The sequence below is a fragment of the Cervus canadensis genome, chromosome 10, assembly GCF_019320065.1.
Source record: "Cervus canadensis isolate Bull #8, Minnesota chromosome 10, ASM1932006v1, whole genome shotgun sequence".
Taxonomy (NCBI): domain Eukaryota; kingdom Metazoa; phylum Chordata; class Mammalia; order Artiodactyla; family Cervidae; genus Cervus; species Cervus canadensis.
Genome location: NC_057395.1, coordinates 45,141,092 through 45,164,442, shown reverse-complemented (window position 1 = coordinate 45,164,442; position 23,351 = coordinate 45,141,092). Strand labels below are relative to the sequence as shown.

At 40.2% G+C, this 23,351-nt stretch overlaps 1 protein-coding gene across 4 annotated transcripts in view; it reads right to left on the bottom strand.

Annotated features, from left to right (window-relative positions):
* The window catches only part of LOC122447959 (dihydrodiol dehydrogenase 3), a 26,205-nt gene extending 6,551 nt beyond the window's left edge, over positions 1-19,654 (bottom strand). Inside the window, exons 1-9 of one of the 4 annotated variants that reach the window (XR_006271463.1) lie at positions 19,453-19,653; positions 17,477-17,644; positions 16,071-16,187; positions 14,729-14,806; positions 14,177-14,299; positions 13,056-13,165; positions 12,014-12,179; positions 11,736-11,818; positions 6,726-6,846 (exon numbers count right to left, since the gene is read on the bottom strand). Coding sequence is in view for 2 of the 4 variants with exons in the window: in XM_043478755.1 (XP_043334690.1) it covers positions 6,804-6,846; positions 11,736-11,818; positions 12,014-12,179; positions 13,056-13,165; positions 14,177-14,299; positions 14,729-14,806; positions 16,071-16,187; positions 17,477-17,644; positions 19,453-19,536 (972 nt within the window). In the remaining 2 variants the exon portion in view is untranslated. Of the gene's footprint in view, positions 1-6,650; positions 6,847-11,735; positions 11,819-12,013; positions 12,180-13,055; positions 13,166-14,176; positions 14,300-14,728; positions 14,807-16,070; positions 16,188-17,476; positions 17,645-19,452 lie in introns of those variants that run through there. The other 3 variants (XR_006271464.1, XM_043478755.1, XM_043478757.1) reach the window with 3 other exon arrangements.
* Positions 19,655-23,351: the final 3,697 nt, after the last annotated feature.

The following is a 23,351-nucleotide window of genomic DNA, read 5'->3' as shown; positions in this document are numbered from 1 at the left end:
TTCCTGACCAGAGATCAAACCCTGAGCCTTTAGAGTGGGAGCGCTGACTCCAAGACCCTAGACTACCAGAAAACTAACCCTAGGGAGTATCAAATAGTGAGAACTCACAAAAAGGAAACCACTTGAATACAAGACCCAGCATCACCCAACCACCAGTAGCACCCTGGGCAGGACGACTCATCTAAGCAACAAACAAAGCAAAAACAAACACAGTCATCAGTAGACAGGAGTACCACTTCGCTCAGCCTTGCCCATCAGAGGAAAACCAAACAAACAAACAAGAATTCAGCACAAATCTCACCCTATAAGAAGCTCACAAAAACCACTGGACCAACCTTAGGAGGGCAGAAACCAAAAGGAAACAAAAATTCAACCTTCTTCAAGGAAAGAATTCAACTTTCCTTGAAGCCTGGGAAAAGGATACCTCAAACACAACACCTTAAAAAAAAAAAAGAAAGAAAGAAAGAAAGGAAAGAAAAGGCAGAGAACTGCTGCACAAATGAGGGAACAAACTAGAAACACAGAAGTCCAAAAAAATCAAGAGGAAATAGGAAAATTACCTGAAAAAGAATTCAGAATAATGATAGTAAAGATGATCAGAAATCTTGAAAACAAAATGGAGAAAATGCAAGAATCAATTAACAAAGACCTAGAAGAACTAAGGAATATAATAGAAGAAAAAAGATCTACAAAATCAACCTCAAACAATTAGAAAATGCCAATAGGAACATGCTGCTGCTGCTGCTGCATCGCTTCAGTCATGTCCGACTCTGTGCGACCCCATAGACGGCAGCCCACCAGGCTCCCCCGTTCCTGGGATTCTCCAGGCAAGAACACTGAAGTGGATTGCCATTTCCTTCTCCAATGTGTGAAAGTGAAAAGTGAAAGTGAAGTCACTCAGTCATGTCCAACTCTTAGCGACCCCATGGACTGCAGCCCACCAGGCTCCTCCATCCATGCGCAAAAGTACTCCATCTCCAGGCAAGAGTACTGGAGTGGGGTGCCATTGCCTTCTTCGCCACAGGAACATATATATCAATAATTACTTTAAATGTAAATGGATTAAATGCTCCAACCAAAAGATACAGCTTGGCTGAAGGGATACAAAAATAAGACCCATATATATGCTGTCTACAAGAAACCCAGTTCAGACCTCAAGACACATATAGACTGAAAGTGAGAGGATTGGAAATATATATTCCATGCAAATGGGAAGCAAAAGAAAGCTGGAATAGCAATCCTCATATCAGACAAAATAGATCTTAAAATAAAGAAGATTACAAGAGATAAGGAAGGACTCTACATAATGATCAAGGGATCAATCCAAGAGGAAGACATAACAATTGTAAATATATATGCACCCAACATGGAGCACTTCAATACATAAGACAAACACTAACAGACATAAAAGGAGAAATTGACAGTAACACAATAATAGTAGGAGACTTTAACACCCCACCCACACCAATGGACAGATCATCAATACAGAAAATTAATAAGGAAACACAAGTCTTAAATGATTAGATGAGATGGATCTCATTGTTATCTTCAGGACATTCCATCCAAATGCAGAAGAATACACCTTCTTCTCAAGTGCACATGGAACATTCTCCAGGATAGACCACATCTTGGGTCACAAATCATGCCTCAGTAAATTTTAAAAAATTGAAATTGTATCAAGCATCTCTTCCAACCACAATGCTATGAGACTAGATATCAATTACAAAAAAAAAAAAAGCTGCAAGAAACACAAACACATGGAGATTAAACAACACGTCTCTAAATAACCAACAGGTTACTGAAGAAATCAAAAGATTTCTAGAAACAAATGACAATGAAAACATGACAACTCAAAACCTATGGGATGCAACAAAAGCAGTTCTAAGAGGGAAGTTTATAGCAATACAATCCTACCTCAAGAAACAAGAAAAACATCGAATAGACAAACTTAACTTTACACCTAAAGCAATTGGAAAAAGAAGAAAAAAAGCCCAAAATTAGTAGAAGGAAAGAAATCATAAAGATCCGATCAGAAATAAATGAAAAAGAAATGAAAGAAACAATAGTAAAGATTAATAAAACTAAAAGCTGGTTCTTTGAGAAGATAAAAAAAAAAAAAAATTGACAAACCCTTAGCCAGACTCATCAAGGGAAAAAGAGAGAAGACCCAAATCAACAAATTTAGGAGAGGTTAGAACAGACAATGCAAAAATACAAAGGATTATAAGAGACTATTATGAACAACTATATGGCAATAAAATATATAACCTGGAAGAAATGGACAGATTCTTAGAAAAATTCAATCTTCCAAGACTGAATCAGAAGGAAATAGAAATTATAAACAACCCAATTACAAGCACTGAAATTGAAGCTGTGATCAAAAATCTCCCAAAAAACAAAAGCCCAGGACCTGATGGCTTCACAGGAGAATTCTGTCAAACATTTAGAGAAGAGCTAACGCCTGTCCTTCTAAAACTCTTTCAAAAAATTGCAGAGGAAAGAACACTTCCAAACTCATTCTACAAGGCCACCATCACCCTGATACCAAAACCAGACAAAGACAACACAAAAAAAGAAAACTATAAGTCAATATCACTGATGAACATAAATGCAAAAACCCTCAACAAAATTTTAGCAAACAGAATTCAGCAACACATCAAACAGCTCATACACCATGATCAAGTTGGGTTTATTCCAGGGATGGAAGGATTCTTCAATATATGGAAATCAATCAATGTGATACACCATATTAACAAATTGAAAGATAAAAACAATATGATAATCTCAATAGATGCAGAGAAAACCTTTGACAAAATTCAGCACCTGTTTATGATTAAAACCCTTCAAAAAATGGGCACAGAAGGAACCTACCTTAACATAGTAAAGGCCATACATGATAAGCCTACAGCAAACATTATTCTCAGTGGTGAAAAACTGAAAGCATTCCCCCTAAGATCCCCTGATCCTAGATCCCCAAGACAAGGGTGTCCACTTCCTCTACTATTATTCAACATAGTTCTGGAAGTCCTATCTACAGCAATCAGAGAACAGAAAGAAATAAAAGGAATCCAGATCAGAAAAGAAGTACAGCACTCACTGTTTGCAGATGACATGATACTGTACATAGAAAACCCTAAAGATAGTATCAGAAAATTACTAGAGCTAATGCTATGGGTTTTCCAGCAGTCATGTATGGATGTGAGAGTTGGACTATAAAGAAAGCTGAGAGCAGAAGAATTGATGCTTTTGAACTGTGGTGTTGGAGAAGACTCTTGTGGGTCCCTTGGACTGCAAGGAGATCCAACCAGTCCATTCTAAAGAAGATCAGTCCTGGGTGTTCATTGGAAGGACTGATGCTGAAGCTGAAACTCCAATACTTTGGCCACCTGATGCGAAGAGCCGACGCATTTGAAAAGACTCTGATGCTGGGAAAGATTGAGGGCAGGAGGAGAAGGGAGCGACAGAGGATGAGATGGTTGGATGGCATCACTAGCTCAATGGATATGAGTTTGGGTAAACTCCGGGAGTTGGTGATGGACAGGGAGGCCTGACATGCTGCGGTTCATGAGGTTGCAAAGAGTTGGACACGACTGAGTGACTGAACTGAACTGAACTGAATCAGTGAATTTAGCAAGGTTGCAGGACACAAAATCAATACACAGAAATCCCTTGCATTTCTACATACTAACAATGAAAACTCTGAATGAGCAATTAAGGAATCAATCCTATTCACCATTGCAACAAAAAGAATTAAATATCTAGGAATAAACTTACCTAAGGAGATGAAAGAACTGTACAAAGAAAATTATAAGACACTAATGAAAGAAATCCAAGATGACATAAACAGATGGAGAGATATTCCATGTTCCTGAGTAGGAAGAATTAATATTGTGAAAATGATTATACTGCCAAATGCAATCTACAGATTTAGTGCAATCCTTATCAAATTACCAATGGTATTTTTCATAGAACTAGGACAAAAAATTTCACAATTCGTATGGAAACACAAAAGACCCCGAAAAGCCAAAGCAGTGAGAAAGAAGAATGGAGCTGGAGGAATCAAGCTTCCTGACTTCAGCTTATACTAAAAAGCTACAGTCATTAAGACAGTATGGTACTGGCACAAAAACAGAAATATAGACCAATGAAACAAGATAGAAAGTCCAGAAGTAAACCCATGCACCTATGGGTAACTTATTTTTGACAAAGGAGGCAAGAATATACAATGGGGCAAAGACAGCCTCCTCAATAAATGTTGCTGGGAAAACTGTATAGCTACATGTAAAAGAATGAAATTAGAACACTTCCTAACACCATACACAAAGATAAACTCAAAATGGATTAAAGACCTAAATTAAGGCCAGAAACTATAAAACTCTTAGAGGAAAACATAGGCAGAATACTCGATGACATAAATCAAAGCAAGATCCTCTATGACCCACCTCCTAGAGTAATGGGAATTAAAAAAAAAAAAAGTAAACAAGTGGGACCTGATTAAACTTAAAAGCTTTTGCACAGCAAAGGAAACTATAAGCAAGGTGAAAACACAACCTTCAGAATGGGAGAAAATAACAAATGAAACAATTGATAAAGGATTAATTTCCAAAATATACAAGTAGCTCATACAAGTCAATACCAGAAACACAAACAACCCAATGAAAAAGTGGGAAAAAGACCTAAACATTCATTTCTCCAAGACATATAGATGGCTAACAAACATGAAAAGATGCTTAACATAGCTCATTATTAGAGAAATGCAAATCAAAATTACAATGAGATATTACCTCACACCAGTCAGAATGGCCCTCTCAAAAAGTCTACAAACAATAAATGCTGTAAAGGGTGTGGAGAAAAGGGAACACTTTTGCACTGTTGGTGGGAATGTAAATTGATACAGCCACTTTGGAAGATGGTGTGGAGATTCCTTAAAAAACTAGGAAGAAAAGCACCATATGACCCAGCAATCCCACTCCTAGGAATATACCCTGAGGAAACCAAAATTGAAAGAGACATATGTATCCCATTGTTCCCTGCAGCACTATTTACAATAGCCAGAACATGGAAGCAATCTAGCTGTCCATCGACAGATGAATGGATAAGGAAGTTGTGGTATATACACACAATGGAATATTACTCAGCCATAAAAAAGGAACATGTTTGAGTCAGTTCTAATGAGGTGGATGAACCTAGAACCTATTATACGGAGTGAAGTGAGTCATAAAAAGAAAGATAAATACCATAATCTAACATGTATATACAAAATCTCAAAAAATGGTACTGAAGAAGTTATTTACAGGGCAATAATGGAGAAATAGACATAGAGAATAGACTTATGGACATGGAGAGAGGGGAGGAGAGGGTGAGATGTATAGAAAGAGTAACATGGAAACTTACATTACCGTATGTAAAATAGATAGCTAATGAGAATTTGCTGTATGGCTCAGAAAACTCAAACAGGGGCTCTGCATCAACCTAGAGGGGTGGGATGGGAAAGAAGATGGGAGGTAGTTTCAAAAAGGGAGGGGATATATGTATACCTATGGCTGATTCATGTTAAGGTTTGACAGAAAACTGCAAAATTCTGTAAAGCAATTATCCTTCAATAAAAAATTAATTAATTAAAAAAACGCTGAGCATGGGCAGATGACTTAAAATTGGATAATTTGGTATGATTCACTGCTTTACAATAGGCAAAATATAATACTAGAATTTTAAAATACTATGTCATAGCTTACCAAGATACTTAAGCTAAGTAAAAAATAAGTATGCAACCTGTGTGTTGAAGATTATTTCAATTTATAAATAAATACACAAGGTGGCGCCAGTGGTAAAGAACCTGCCTGTCAATGCAGGAGACGCAAGAGACGCAGATTCAATCTCTTGATCCGGACCCACTGCAGTATTCTTGCCTGGACAATGCCATGGACAGAAGAGCCTCACAGGCTACAGTGCATAGGGTCGCCAAGAGCCAGACACGACTGAAGTGACTTAGCACGAACGCACACACATTTGGAAAGGAAAATTACGAAGGTGTGAAATAAATTACATATTTTATGAAAAGACAAGATAAACTTCAGCAACAAAAAATTCTTCTCTGCCCATCGAACTTCTCTCTCCTCACTGTGAGTTGTGTGTCTGCATGACCCGTGGATCAGACCTCCCCCATCAGAGGGAAGACCTGCTCAACCATGAAAAGCAACATTCTCCCAGCATCAGTAACACAGTTCCTTAAAAGAGAGCATTCTATCTTGACTTTATTAGGGGTTACAGGACCCGAAGCACGATGATGCTTAGATCTGGATTATGTACACTGTCAGTAATATGTCATTTGATGTACAGCCTTCTTTCTAAAAACTTCCACTGTACCTAGATCTCTAATGGACAGAACAGTTCTCAAAACTTTCTGAGATGCTCTTCCTTGAAGCTATTAATCCTCATATATAAACCAAATAAAATTTTCCATTTCTTTCTTAGGTCAACTGACTAATATTTCACTGACAAAGGAAAATGCACCAAAGTTAAGTATTACTAAATGGATTAATCACAGGTTAGCTTCATTTTCTAAACTTTCCCTTTTATTTTCTAAATTTTCTGTAGCTTACATGTATTACTTTAATTATTGGGAAAGACAAGAATCAATACTTTCAAGCTTTCACTATTTCATAAAATGTTTTTTAATAAAAGAAAGGCAAGTTTTTGAAATGAAAGACACTTCTTTTAAGCACCTCTACCACGTACAGAAATCCTCTTCACAGCCCTAGAGGCAAGACATTCTGGTAGAATGCACGGTGTACAGCTCACAGTCAATATTCTTCAAAAAATGGATACTCAGGGTGACCAACACACCTGAAAGAGAAAGAGGAGTGTTATTTATTAGATCTGTCATGTTGTCATAGAGAGCTTGACTCTGTGTTGCAGTCAGGATGGGCTAACACTCTGAATCTACAAACAAGTCCCTCCTTCACCCCCAACAAGCACACATGCAGGTGTCGCCTTCATGTGCACACTGCCCCTGCACGTCGAGTCCCAACATCCACGTGTAACATTCACTCCACAGTGACAGGTAATTTGACCCAGGTTACAATTTATAAAAGGGCCCAAGAACTATGGCTAGGGACTTCCCTGGTGGCTCAATGGATAAGAATCTGCCTGCCAATCCAGGAGACACGGGTTCGATCCCTGGTCTAGGAAGATCCCATATGCCATGCAACAACTTAGCCCATGCATCAAAACTACTGAGCCTGTGTTCTAGAGCCCAGGGACTACAATTCCTGAAGCCCGTGCATCCTAGAGCTTGTGCTCCACAACAAGAGAAGCCACTGCAATGAGAAGCCCACTGTGCGCAACTACAGAGTAGCCTCTACTCGCCACAGCTAAAGAAAAAAGCCCATGCAGCAACAAAGATCCAGCACAGCCAAAAATAAATATTTTTTTAAAAAATTTAACACCTATCTTATGCAAACTCTTCCAGAAAATTGCAGAAGGTAAACTTCCAAACTCATTCTATGAGGCCACCATCACCCTAATTCCAAAACCAGATGAAGATGCCACAAAAAAAGAAAACTACAGGCCAATATCACTAATGAACATAGATGCAAAAATCCTTAACAAAATTCTAGCAAAGAGAATCCAATAACACATTAAAAAAAATCATACACCATGACCAAGTGGGCTTTATCCCAGGAATGCAAGGATTCTTTAATATCCGCAAATCAATCAATGTAATACACCGCATTAACAAATTGAAAGATAAAAAACATATGATTATCTCAATAGATGCAGAGAAGGCCTCTGACAAAATTCAACATCCACTTATGATTAAAACTCTCCAGAAAGCAGGAATAGAAGGAACATACCTCAACATAATAAAAGCTATATACGACAAACCCACAGCAAGCATTACCCTCAAAGGTGAAAAATTGAAAGCATTTCCCCTAAAATCAGGAACAAGACAAGGGTACCCACTCTCACCACTACTATTCAACATAGTTTTGGAAGTGTTGGCCACAGCAATCAGGGCAGAAAAAGAAGTAAAAGGAATCCAGATAGGAAAAGAAGAAGTGAAACTCTCACTGTTTGCAGATGACATGATCGTCTATATAGAAAACCCTAAAGACTCTTCCAGAAAATTACTAGAGCTAATCATTGAATATAGTAAAGTTGCAGGATATAAAATTAACTCAGAGAAGTCCCTTGCATTCCTATACACTAACAATGAGAAAACAGAAAGAGAAATTAAGGAAACAATACCATTCACCATTGCAACAAAAAGAATAAAATACTTAGGAGTATATCTACCTAAAGAAACAAAAGACCTATACACAGAAAACTGTAAAACACTGATGAAAGAAATCAAAGAGGACACAAACAGATGGAGAAACATACCGTGTTCATGGATTGGAAGAATCAATATTGTCAAAATGGCTATACTACCCAAAGCAATCTATAGATTCAATGTAATCCCTATCAAGTTACCAAAGGTATTTTTCACAGAACCAGAACAAATAATTTCACAATTTGTATGGAAATGCAAAAAACCTCGAATAGCCAAAGTAATCTTGAGAAAGAAGAATGGAACTGGAGGAATCAACCTGCCTGACTTCAGACTCTACTACAAAGCCACAGTCATCAAGACAGTATGGTACTGGCACAAAGACAGAAATATAGATCAATGGAACAGAATAGAAAGCCCAGAGATAAATCCACGAACCTATGGACACCTTATCTTCGACAAAGGAGGCAAGGATATACAATGGAAAAAAGACAACCTCTTTAACAAGTGGTGCTGGGAAAACTGGTCAACCACTTGTAAAAGAATGAAACTAGAACACTTTCTACACCATACACAAAAATAAACTCAAAATGGATTAAAGATCTAAATGTAAGACCAGAAACTATAAAACTCCTAGAGGAGAACATAGGCAAAACACTCTCCGACATAAATCACAGCAGGATCCTCTTTGACCCACCTCCTAGAATATTGGAAATAAAAGCAAAACTAAACAAATGGGACCTAATGAAACTTAAAAGCTTTTGCACAACAAAGGAAACTATAAGCAAGGTGAAAACACAGCCCTCAGATTGGGAGAAAATAATAGCGAACGAAGCAACAGACAAAGGATTAATCTCAAAAATATGCAAGCAACTCCTGCAGCTCAATTCCAGAAAAATAAATGACCCAATCAAAAAATAGGCCAAAGAACTAAACAGGCATTTCTCCAAAGAAGACATACAGATGGCTAACAAACACATGAAAAGATGCTCAACATCACTCATTATCAGAGAAATGCAAATCAAAACCACAATGAGGTACCATTACACACCAGTCAGGAAGGCTGCTATCCAAAAGTCTACAAGCAATAAATGCTGGAGAGGGTGTGGAGAAAAGGGAACCCTCTTACACTGTTGGTGGGAATGCAAACTAGTACAGCCGCTATGGAGAACAGTGTGGAGATTTCTTTAAAAACTGGAAATAGAACAGCCATATGACCCAGCAATCCCACTTCTGGGCATACACACCGAGGAAACCAGATCTGAAAGAGACACGTGCACCCCAATGTTCATCACAGCAGTGTTTATAATAGCCAGGACATGGAAGCAACCTAGATGCCCATCAGCAGATGAATGGATAAGGAAGCTGTGGTACATATACACCATGGAATATTATTCAGCCATTAAAAATAATTCATTTGAATCAGTTCTAATTAGATGGATGAAACTGGAGCCCATTATACAGAATGAAGTAAACCAGAAAGATAAAGACCATTACAGTATACTAACACATATATATGGAATTTTAAAAGATGGTAATGATAACCCTATATGCAAAACAGAAAAAGAGACACAGATGTATAGAACAGACTTTTGGACTCTGTGGGAGAAGGCGAGGGTGGGATGTTTCCAGAGAACAGCATCGAAACATGTATATATCTAGGGTGAAACAGATCACCGGCCCAGGTTGGAGGCATGAGACAAATGCTCGGGCCTGGTGCACTGGGAAGACCCAGAGGGATCGGGTAGAGAGGGAGGTGGGAGGGGGGATCGGGGTGGGGAATACATGTAAATCCATGGCTGATTCATGTCAATGTATTACAAATACCACTACAATATTGTAAAGTAATTAGCCTCCAACTAATAAAAATAATGAAAAAAAATTTAACAGTAAGGGAAGCTTTTTAAAAATGAACGAAGGTAAAATGTGGAGGTCATTTCAGCCACAGGTAGAACTTAGGACCCTAGATGATGAAAAGGAAAGCTCTTAAGGAATTAGTTGATGTTTTTCACACAACATTCAGAAAATAACTACTGAAGTCAGGACACAGGGTGCCCCCAGTGAGAAACTTCTAATATAATGAAGAGATGCCACATTCATCTGAGTGATCATAACTATATACTAAATCATTGTATAATTTATGAGAATGTTTATTGTTCATAATTAGCATTACCATTGTCTTCTGCTTCTTATGTTCTCATTTTTCTTTCTAAATTTGTCCTTTTCAATTCAATTTATTTAAGAGTGTATTCTAAGCAATTACATGTCAAAAGAACTGTGCTGTTGACCTAAACCCACAAATACGAGTAAGTCTAGGCATTCACAGCTTAATGAAGGAGCACAAAGAAATATACTTCAAAGGCTGAGAACAGAAAAGGATCAATTTTTTTCATTTATCAAGATACAGCTTTACAAACAAGAGAGAGTTTTGAGATCTTTCATTCAAAACTAAATGCTTGTTTTATCACTGAATCGTATTTCCTTCTCTTTAAACTCCCTTTCAACTTCCTTGTGTTTGATTAGCCTTCTGTCTCTTCAGTCCTGACAACCACCTGTAGTAATTAGGCAGTTGAAATTCCATGGTACTAAGTCAAAGTCAAGGAGGTAGGGGCTCCCCATGGGATGGAGCCCTGCTGGACAAAGGCTACACTGGGGTGAATCTAGACTCAAAAAACCAGAGACCAGACGATGTTATCTGAGTGTGCCCTGCCAAGGACATGGCCATCACTCACTGGAGGGTCAGTTAAGCTCATGATTTACTTGTAATTCATTTGATGACATTATAATGATGAAGAAATGGAAATTGGAACAGGGGGAAAAGGCCAATGAAGATATAAATTTGAAAGAAATGAATGATGGCTTGGTAAAGAAATGCCCATTAGTGAGAAAAGTGACTAGACTCTTGGTGGAGAAGGGTATTGAAGCAGGCCCACTGTGACCTCTCAGTACCCATGCACACTGGCCTTTGTGGGCCCCTCCTTCATAAGAACGTAAGCATGGCATTTTACAATTGTATTAGGATAAACATGAACATGCTAAAGGATGGATTCGTTATTACATGGCAATCATTAATATAATCATTTCCCCCTGATGTAAAAAAGAATTGAAGATGAAATATTTTCATAAGTCTTTAAAAGAATAGTGAGCTGAAAGCACTGTGCTGTCTGTGTCCACAGGGGCCTGGGCCATGAGAGGAGGTACACCAGACACAGGGATGAGCGGCACAAAGTAGTGAATTCACCACCATGTCATCTCGGGGCTGGCCTGGGCCCCAATCACATTTCTGTTGGCCAGAGATGGAGCCTCGCAGGAAACCTCTGGTCTGAGGTCTGCAGGAAGCCCCTGGTTTACTCCTATGCTGGAAATTAGGACTGTCTCCCTGAAACTAAATTTTGAAAAAACTTAGTTCCCTGTTGGACTGCCTGCTACAGAAAACTGTGTGAAACATCTGCAAATCACTTACAGTTGTATCTCATTATATCTTAAATTGCTGTTGAGGCCATCGATTGCTTTCATGTCCTCTGGAGTCAGTTCAAAATCAAACACCTGGAAGGAAGGAAGAATCACATTAACCTCTCCCCGCAAGGAGCCAGTCTTCCCCTAGGGGCTGGAGGACTTTCCAACTGGATGGGGACAAGAAGAGGGGACAGGGAAGCCATATATCTGTCCTCAGTTGGACAAAGAATGACCCTTGTGAAAGATATTCCTTAGGAGCTCTCTGCCCACAGCCCCACTCATCACCTGTATGTTCTCTTTGATCCGCTTCTTGTTGTAACTCTTGGCCAGAACCACAACCCCACGTTGTATCTGGTAGCGAAGGGCAACCAGAGCTGGGGTTTGGTTGTGTTTTTTGGCAATGGCAGAGAGAACCGGGTCCTCCAAGAGATATGGGAGGTTTGGGTTCACCCTGGAAGGAAATTCAGAAATGCTGAGGAGCTGAGACTTATTTGTGAGGCGACTTCCCAAACAGACCAAGTAGGTCCACTCTAGACAGTGCTTCTCAAAGTGTGGTCCATGGACCAACATCATGAGCATCGCTTGGGATCTTGTTAGAAATACAAATTCCATGGCTGAGCTGAAGACCAATTGCATCAGAACCGCAACTGTGTCACCTCCCATTCTGTGTTTACAGAGCTGTGCAGGTGATTTGGATGCATTTTTGAGTTAAGGCCAGTGGTGCCAAAACAGGTGGATTTTATTTCTTTTTTACTTTTTTTCCTCTTTAACCACCATGAATAGAAAAAGAGAAGGAAAAGACTAGGATTTTTTTTTTTTTTTTTTTTTTTGCTTTTCACTTTTCTAGGGTATTGATCAAAATTGAATAGTCTCAAAATGAGAGCAATTCATTTCACCATTAGTCTTCTATGGATGTTTAAAAAAAAATGCTTCACATTGGAATTTTTTCTATCATGATAGATTTGGGAGTTGCATATTACTATCCCAATTTTAAACAAAAGGCAAGTGAGGCTAGAAATGCATATTTTTAGAAATGTTCATTAGTTAATAGATAAGTAAATCATGACATACACTTGTGTCTTTGGTCTCAAGGAGGGATTATATAGAGATTTTAATACGGACACTTGTTCCTAATGAACCTACAAGACTAATACAATGTAGAAAAATTGTCTGGGAGCTGGGAAAAATAGAAGAGAAGAATTCTTTCCCTCCTTACCCTTTCTCCCCTCTGCCTATGAGAGTTACCTGAGTACTGTACGATTTAAACTATTTCATAAAAAACTGAATTTTAGGGAAACTCCTACTTGTCTTCAATAGGATTCAATACCATTCTTTTATTCGTTGGGATCCCAGAGCACCATAGGCAACAAGAACAATATCATGTGACTTGCAGAAATCCAACAGTTTGCTCTGATTGAGATAAGGGTGACATTCCACCTGCAGAATGCCAACAAAGAAGAGTGTCAGATTATATGAAAAGGTAATATTAACAGGACAGAGGAAGATCAAAAGTTTAAAAGATGCTAGGGGAAAAACTACAACTTAAATGTAAACTGGCAATATCAACATCAAGAGAAAAATAGAGAAAATTGTGTTGATATACTTAATTTTATGATAGACACGGGTGGGAGAACCAATCCAAGATGGAGAAAATCACAAGGTGGGCTCTACATTTGAGTAAATGTTTCAGAGTAAATATTTCATCTAGTGTTAACATCACCATGATCCTTTACCTTCACCCTCAAACCTGGATGATTTTCATCATCTCCAGCACATTTTTCTGTACTGTGCTGCCTGTTTCTGTACTATACTCATAAATGCCAAGACACCAAGACTAAGGATTCAGTCATTCAAACCCCATATAAACTCCGAAACCCATCTTATATGATTTTTCTTTGGTGGTGGTGGTTTAGTTGTGAGGTCCTGTCCAACTCTTGCAACCCCCATGAACTGTAGCCCGCCAGACTCCTCTGTCCATGGGATTTCCCAGGCAAGAATACTGGAGTGAGTTGCCTTTTCCTCATCCAGGGGATCTTCCTGACCCAGGGATGGAGACTGCTTCTCCTTCAGTGCAGACAGAGTCTTTATTGATGCTCCACTTGGGAAACTCATATATTCATTGTCTTTCTTCCTGTACACAGTTCCCTCTGAGCACTTTCACATCAATTTCTGGTCATGCTTTCAGCTCAGGAAAACATCTCCTTCCTTTAGTTCTGCAGGTCTAGTCTAACCCCCTTCCCCTCCATTACCTTCCCTCAGTCCCCACCACAATTTAACAGGAAGGTCTGCCACATTTTCTACCCGGACATTATCAGACACAGATAACCATTGTGGGTCCTAGTCTCTAAAATCTTCTGCCCACAAAGGAGGGGAGGACAGACAGACATCAGGCTCCAGGGCAAGAAGGAGGTTCTGAAGAGCAGGAGGGAGAGGAACCAAGCTGCTCACCTGGTTGCAGACGGGCTTGTACTTGAGCCCCGGCTTGTTCAGAATCTTCTCCAGCTGCTTGTGGTTGAAGTTGGACACCCCAATGGACTTGGTCAACCCTGCGTCCTTACACTTCTCCAGGGCCTGGGAGGGAGGGGTAGTGAACAGTCATGAACAGTCACTTGGAATGGACAATAGAACAAGAATAAAGGCTGAAAAACAATCTGTAAAAAATGTCTTCTGTCAAGAATTAGCATTGATTATAAGGAAGGAAAAGGGGGAAGAAGGTAATGACACAAGAAGAATTACCATCTCTTCTTAAGAAAAACCTCAGAGAAGACATATTACATGGAAGGAAATAGATATTTGTCTTACTGGCCAAAATTCTACTGCTCTATTCCTCTCTGTGAACATTTCAGCAATGGTTTCCTCCCCCACAACCCTAGCATCACAAGCCTTAGATTCATGAACTGCTGAGTCTGATGGTCCACAGCCCATTCTCACAGGTGGAAGAAAGAAAGGAGCTGCCCCCTCTCCTGGTTCCTCCCCTGGTTCTCTCCTCCCCAGACTTACCTCCCACGTGTGACAGAGATCCACTGAGTCAAATATTGGTTTTCCATTTTCATCTGTTGGAAAAAGTGCTTCCCCTGGCTGGAATGGAAGCAGTCATTTTAGAGATGTCACAAAGTAATTTCTCCACATTTAGCCAGCCTGCCAGGCACCAGGGATTAAATCTTCATGAGGTAGGTTTACAAGTTTCTAGATACTAATATTTGCAGTGATTGCATATGGAGTTGTAAGCAATGTCTTTAGAGGGAGGCTTATTCTAATCTCTTATACATACTATCTGTTGTAATAAATATAATATTTCTATATCTTAATAAGATTCATAATATCTTATGTGAATTTTGTTTGTTTCCTGTACTTGCCTCTTTTGAAATGCCTCTTTTGAGCTGGGAGTGGCAGTAAGCTACATGGCCTTATTTCCAGAATAAAAATTGCAACCTTGACCTGGGCTAGATAATCAGACTTCCTTTTCCCTCTGAGCATCTGATTCCCTAGGGCAGGCATGTGAACTAGCAAGGCTCCCCTTAAGTTGATATGGAATGTGGGTGATCCAGACATGCTTTCAAATGTTCATGACCATGAGCTTTCAGCTGTCCCAAAGCCATATTTGCCACCAAAGGAAAATGTTCAGTAAAAGTAAAGCAAACCTAGAGGATTGCCTTGATAAAGGTTTTTGTTGTTGTTGTTATTGTTGTTGTTTTAAAAAGACATTTCTGAAGAGTACTGCAAATCCTTAGATCTCCATGGTTGGGACCTGCCATCTACATAGTTTTCCAAGCTATTTTGCATCAGATGGCTTGAATAGATTTCTATAACTTAAAATCAAGAGTTCTACATGATACAGCTCTTAGTGGTTGAGTGTAGTCTACAAACGTTGTGAAAACAGACATCAGTGTAGGCAAGGCTTCCCAAGTCCCTATATAGGGTGGGAGGTTTAGACCTACCCAGAAAGAGCACTACCAAATCTGCTCAACTTGAAAGAGCAGATAAACTCATCATGTTCAATGTAAGGCACTGTCAAGCTCACCATGACTGCACCGAACTCTGGATTCATGAAATCCGCAGAGACTCAAGCATCATAATCTTGACTGTGTGTTGAACTTGCCTACTTTTATTTTCACAAGTTTTTGAGTCAGATTATTTAACTCCTTTCTCTGGGAGGCAGGTAACATATTCAAAGAAACTCAGTAAAAAGATGATCACAAATGATTATTTGGGAGGATTCTGCTGTAGTGAGGGCTTCCCTACAACCTACTAAAAAATCTTGTCAACCATTCATGCAAGTTTATAAGCATTCTGAGGCAAGAAAAAATATATATGTGATTGATTTTAAAAATAGATTGCCAACCTTCAGAGCCACTGGAAAATGAATAATATAGAGATCGACATAGTCCAGTTGAAGATTATTCAGTGACTTTTCCAAGGCTGGTCGGACCAACTCTGGACGAAGGGAAGTGGACCAAAGCTGCAGAGGTTAAACAATAGAAACTGTGTTAAATTAATTCTTTAGGTAATTTTGTGGGGGGCTTGAGGGGCCCTAAATGTGAGGCTGAAGAGATCTTAGTTCCCTAATTAGGGATGGAACCCAGGCTCATGGCAATAATACACTGAGTCCTAACCATTGGACCCTCAGGGAATTCCAATACTTCAGGTAATCTTTTTTCTTCTTTCATCTAATATTTAGACAATTGGGGGCTTCCCTGGTGGCTGAGACAGTAAAGAATCTGCCTGCAATGCAGGAGACCCAGGCTTGATCCCTGGGTTGGGAAGATCCCCTGGAGAAGGGAATGGCAACCCACTCCAGTATTCTTACCTGGAGAAGGTTCCCTGGAGAAGGAGACCCACTCCAGTATTCTTGCCTGGAGAATTCCATGGATAGAGGAACCTAGCAGGCTATGTCCATGGGGTCACAAAGAGATGGACACAACTGATAGGCTATGCCTAACACTTCAAACATTTTTACTGATTAAAACAAATGACCTCAAGGAAGATGCTCATTTTCTTTTTGAGGTCCTTTTTTATCTAACTTACTCATGTAAGCTTTATTATTTGCTTAAATTATCATCAGTTGAATCAGACAGGTTCTTACATCAGTCACAATGGAGTGAAATGAAGGAAGAGATAAAAAGAATTATTGAAAAATTACCAAGTTCATAATCTGAATTAGGTTTGATAAAACATGAAACCTGCTCATAAACTTGCTCTAACTGGATCAAATAATCATATCTCTCAGAATTAATTAATATCTTTCTGTTTGCATAACTGTAGGGAAAAGACCTTGAACATATTAACATGGACAGAAGATAAGTCAAGACACATTGGCTAGATCTTGTGTGATACATAAAGTGCCTGTCCTAATGCTCCCATACTGACAGATCTAAGAACTGATTCAGAATGAGAAGAAATTCTAGAAAGTCTACCAGGTGATAAGGAAAGCTATAATCTGATAACTGTTCTGTCTGATTCGTTCACCCATACTAAATCACAATGCTCTAGTATACGCTCAGAGAAGCAAGTGGCTAATTTAAAATTAAAATTTGAACACACCGATGATGAGAAGGATATAATCACACTCTTCCTTTGGTGGGGGAGTATGGTTTGGTGGAGAAGGATATTAGATTTAATATATAAATATATGTGTGAAAAAAGTTGTAGCAATAAGCACCATTGACCAAACAACTACTGATCCTATTACCTAATTGTCCCCTGCACACAATCACTTACACACATGTGCACACACAAAACACACAGCACCTTTGAAGTGTAGAATATGTCTTCTCTCTTCACAGTTCCATTGGCAATCTTGCTTCGAATGGCCTGGCCAACCTGCTCTTCATTTTGGTACAAATGAGCACTGTCAATATGGCGGAACCCAGCCTCTATAGCAAATTTGGTGACCTCCAGAGCTTCATTCTTAGGAACCTACATAAGCAAAAAAAGTACAAGTTAAATGTCCACATGATTAAGAGATTGCTAAGGCCCAGGTTGACCTTCCCAAGAACCCACTTTTTTGTGTGCCTTTGGTTAGTTCTGTATGTGTGGTGATGTACCCATGATGGTTTCCTGAACATTGTTGTTGCTTAGTCACAAAGTCGTGGCCAACTCTTTGAGACCTCAGAGACTACAGCACGTCAGACTTCCCTGTCTTTCACTATCTTCTGGAGTTTGCTCAAACTCATGTCCATTGGGTCAGTGATGTCATCCAACCATCTCATCGTCTGTTGTCTGCTTCATTCCTAGTAAGTAACTAAACAGACACGCAGAAACATTTAATACCAGGCAATCAGTGGTTGATTGCTGGCATCAGATGACCCCAAGGCCACTTCAAGTTTCAGAGATTTGTTGGAAGAAATCATAAGACTCAGTATAAGGTTGTAGTCATGCATGGAAGCAACCTAGATGCCCATCCGCAGATGAATGGATAAGGAAGCTGTGGTACATATACACCATGAAATATTATTCAGCCATTAAAAATAATTCATTTGAATCAGTTCTAATTAGATGGATGAAACTGGAGCCCATTATACAGAATGAAGTAAACCAGAAAGATAAAGACCATTACAGTATACTAACACATATATATGGAATTTTAAAAGATGGTAATGATAACCCTATATGCAAAACAGAAAAAGAGACACAGATGTACAGAACAGAATTTTGGACTCCGTGGGAGAAGGCGAGAGTGGGATGTTTCCAGAGAACAGCATCAAAACATGTATATTATCCATAGTGAAACAGATCACCAGCCCAGGTTGGATGCATGAGACAAGTGCTCGGACCTGGTGCACTGGGAAGACCCAGAGGGATCGGGTAGAGAGGGAAGTGGGAGGGGGATCGGGATGGGGAATACATGTAAATCCATGGCTGATTCATGTCAATGTATGACAAATACCACTACAATATTGTAAAGTAATTAGCCTCCAACTACTAAAAATAAATGAAAAAAAAAAAAGAGAGAGGTGAAATAAACTGAGAAACCACTCTGAAACAACAAAAACTGTATCTATTCAAGGTGTACAAAGCTATGTTCTCATAAAAGATCCATTGTTGATGATCACCAACACTCCTCTTATGACCAAGCACTGAAAATTATACTTTAATAAAAACACATTACAACACCCAAGGAAACATTGCAAAACCTTGCCTGTAAGACTGTAGCTTATGCCCTCAAATGACCCTGCATTTTCCATTAGAAGAAGTTTCCAAACAGAAACAGAAGTACAAGCAAAATACAGCTGGAGTGTCTTGCCTAGCACCAAGCAGGCACCCCACAGTAGAAAAGAAATTGTCTCCCATTAGTTTTCAGTCACCTCATTTTTGAGAACTTTTACCTTAAATATTTCTCTGGGTCATGTCTTTTCAGAAAGAGCAAAGAATTTTTGATCTAATTAAATACACAGAGAAACCCCATCATTGCAATCCCCCTCAAAGCAAAGCAGTTGCCAGTGTTCTTGACAGCCAATCCTCATCTCTTCTGCCAAGCTGGGAAAGAGGCAGAAACTGGAGGGGAACCCAGAGTAATCTGCAGATGAGCACACCCTCAGATCCTGATGCAGAGTGAAGACTGGATGCTCTCTCCCATTTCACAGGACATGGTTCTAGCCTGGTTAGTGGAACCTCATGATCCTCCCAGAGTCACACAGGAGCTCAGTGCTTGACAACCCAAGTGCCTTCCTCTCATGTTACATTCACTTACTATTTATATCTCAACCCACAGCCACTAATGTTACCTCTGGAGGTGCAAACGTTCCAAATCCCAGGACAGGAATGAAGTGGCCATCATTAAGCTTCACTTTCTGGCCTTTGGGATCCATTGCTTGTTGCTCCTCTGAGTAAGCAGGCTGATTTTTTTCTTCTGCCTTCAGAGGTTATAAATAACAGGAAGTTAACGCCCCAGCTGACTGTCCAATGTTAGCAGACACACTGCAGGAGGAGAACGATTAAATGAGTCCCACAGGGTAAGAGGAGTATTTAGCCACTTGGCTTGTTTGTTTTTTCTTATCAGAATTTCTTAAGTTATATAATGATGAGATGTGCAGAACAATTATTGACCCTATGTTACACCGAAACCTCCAATGCCAGTCATTTCATTTTTCTAATTAAGAAGCCCACTCTTGATCAAACATCATTTGAAACAACTATCTTGTAGTACATACAAACACACAAGTCACACAATTTGAACGAATGCTTCATAAGCATTTTTCAAAATGTAATCTCTTAATAAAGAATAAAAATATCAAATGAAAACAAACTGCCTTTTTATATTTCTCACCAGTAAAATTATTTTTCTTTACAGACCTGTACTGGTGGAGGTTTAATTGCTAAGTCCTGTCTGACTCCTTTACAACCCCATGGACTGTAGCCTAGCAGGCTACTCTGTTCATGGAATTTCCCAGCAAGAATACTGGAGTGGGTTGCCATTTACTATACCACAGGAAATTCCTGACCCAGGGATCTAACTCACATCTCTTAAACTCCTGCATTGACAGGCAGTTTCTTTAACATTGAGCCACCTGGGAAGACCTTACAGATCTGAAAAGGGTAAAATCCTGAAAAGGATACCAAAGCCAGACATTTGGCAAGATGTTTATAGGAGATTAAATATTAATAATTATTGGATACCATGTGCAGTGTGCAAACAGACTCTGAGTGTTTATACCATGGACTTTGTTACATAATTTTTAAAAAATATTCATAATATAGCTGACAAATATTTATATAATTTACTATCCTGCTCAACATTATTCATTAAAGGAAAACCTATGAACAACTGAAATTGCAACAAATTTGAGAAGAGTAAGGGAAATCATGATGTAGTACAAGGAGATGTTGTGAAGGAAAATACAGTTTAACACATAGAGTGATGTCCACAAAATAGTGAGCTAGGAGGAGTGAAGTCTCCCTTGGAGAGGGAAGTATGGAAACAGAAAGCAGCTGGAAATGTCACAGCCATTCTGGGAAACAGTCAAACATCTGCAGCAACAAAGTGAACACGCAACTAGGAAATATCCAGAACTGTGGAAGGACATTTCCATGTGTTTTTATTCACATTCACCTCTCTGCTGACTTGTACAGCGGTGTCTTGATCTATAAACAGCAGCAACTCAGCACCCAGTTGCCTCCCTCAAAACAAACTGATGACAGAAATCCTTATGTGCAAAGTTCTCATCTACGTGGGGGCTAACTGAAGACTGGTGTCCATTTCACTTAACTCTGAACTTAAACTGAAGAGCAGCTGGGGTGGCTCATTATAAGCTTCAGAGGGATTTATATATGTGGGGATAGGGACGAGGGAGTAACGGTGGAGACACAAGACTAGACCATGCAAAACACTGAGTATAAAGGGTGTGGATCTGGGGAATAGTAAGGCATTCACAAACAGTCATAAATTTCCCAGAAACAGAGTCATTCATGGGTCAGCTATGTTGTTGAATCAGAAATGAACTCAGTTTCAGATGACACCATGTTTATGGCAGAAAATGAAGAAGAACTAAAGAGCCTCTTGATGAAAGTGAAAGAGCAGAGTGAAAAAGTTGGTTTAAGGCTCAACATTCAGAAAACTAAGATCTTGGCATCTGGTCCCATCATTTCATGACAAATAGATGGGGAAACAGTGTAAACAGTGGCTGATTTTATATTTTGAAACTCCAAAATCACTGCAGATACTGACTGCAGCCATGAAATTAAAAAACACTTACTCCTCGAAAGGAAAGTTATGACCAACCTAGACAGCATATTAAAAAGCAGAGACATTACTTTGTCAACCAAGGTCCATCTAGTCAAGGCTATGGTTTTTCCAGTAGTCATGTATGGATGTGAGAGTTGGGCTATAGAGAAAGCTGAGCACCAAAGAATTGATGCTTTTAAACTGTGGTGTCGGAGAAGACGCTTAAGAGTTCCTTGAACTGCAAGGAGACCAAATCAGTCCATCCTAAAGGAAATCAGTCGTGAATATTCGTTGGAAGTACTGATTCTGAAGCTGAAACTCCAATCCTTTGGCCACCTGATGCAAAGAGCTGACTCATTTGAAAGACCTTGATGCTGGGAAAGATTGAAGGAGGGAGGAGGAGGTGACGACAGAGGATGAGATGGTTGGATGGCATCACCAACTCAATGGACATGAGTTTGAGCAAACTCCGGGAGTTGGTGATGGACAGGAAGGCCTGGCATACTGCAGTCCATGGGCTTGCAAAGAGTTGGACACAACTAAGCAACTGAACTGAACTGAACTGCCCTTAGTTTCCTGTTGGGCTGACCCCAGGACCAGGCACATGGCATGCCACCTAGTGAAGGACAATCAGGATTTGGTACAAATCTGCAAAGAGTAGGTGTGTTGCGGTTGTCCAAGTACCCAGTCGTGAACATACAGAGGAAGAGAGAGAAAAGGCGTACAATAAAGAAAGGTGAAACAAGAAAGCTAAAAAAAGAGACAGACTGGAAAAAGGGAGAATGGCATGAGCCATGAAACTGTTGTTGTTATTGTTTAGTTGGCTAAGTCAAAACCCCTCTTTTGCAACACCATGGACGGTAGCCCTACAGGTTTCTCTGTCCATGGGATTCTCCAGGCAAGAATACTGGAGTGGGATGCCATTTCCTTTTCCAGTGGATCTTCCTCGACCTGAGATCCAACCCATATCTACTGCATTGGCAGGCAGATTCTTTACCACTGCCCTATCTGGGAAGCCTGATCCATGAAAGGAAGAAAAGAAATCGGCACCAACTCTTCCTGAACAATCACGGGAGCCACACTTAGTGAACAATGAGTGTCACACACTGTCCTGGTTAGGAGCTCCAGGTGGGCAAGAGGACACTGAGCTCAGCTCCCCCAGGAGCACTTCAGGGTCACATCTCACAAAAACACATGACACCAGCAGGAAGCCTTGTCCACACCAGGACTGTAAAGAATTGTTCTCACAGAGTTGGGTGGGAAGGGAAGAGAAGCTGGCAGATCAGAACTGAGCCCCAGGAAGGGCCCCAGATGAGAAGAAGGGATAGGGACTCAGAGGTCCTCCCTGGAGAGACCTGTGCACACCATGCACTGGGCACCACAGCCCTGTGACAACCCCGGGAGTTAGCAACCCCACAGCTGCTGTGAACCCAGGGGGACCCACAGGAGGCCCGGAAACCTGACTCCTATCCTGAGACATGCACCCACTTCTGCTCCTCGAACAGGCTGAGTGGGCGGCAGGACACTGCCCAGGACTCGGCCGGTTTACTGGGCAGCCCGTGTGCCCCCCGGCACACAAATGCCCCCTCAGCACCTCTGGATCCAGTTCACTCCCCTTGGGGCAAGGGCCGCCCATGCTGGGCAGAGTGGGCAGTGGTGGGTAAAGATCCGGCTCAGACCAGCAGGATGTCTGGACCGGCCAGGGTGGCCATCAGAGAGGGACCCGAGGAGCAGTGTTCTGGAAATATCCTCCATTTCCCTCACAGTAAAGTCCTTTAAAAGCCTATGTGAAAAGGAACCCCTGCCCCACCAGCTCTCTGACTTGTCTTCAGCTCCTGTCTCCCCACCTCACTAAACTCCACCCACATCAGCAGACTTGCTGACCCTTAAATGTTCCATGAACACTCTTCCTTCCTGGAATAAGCATTTCCTGTTCCAGAGAAATGCAGGGAGCCACTGTCT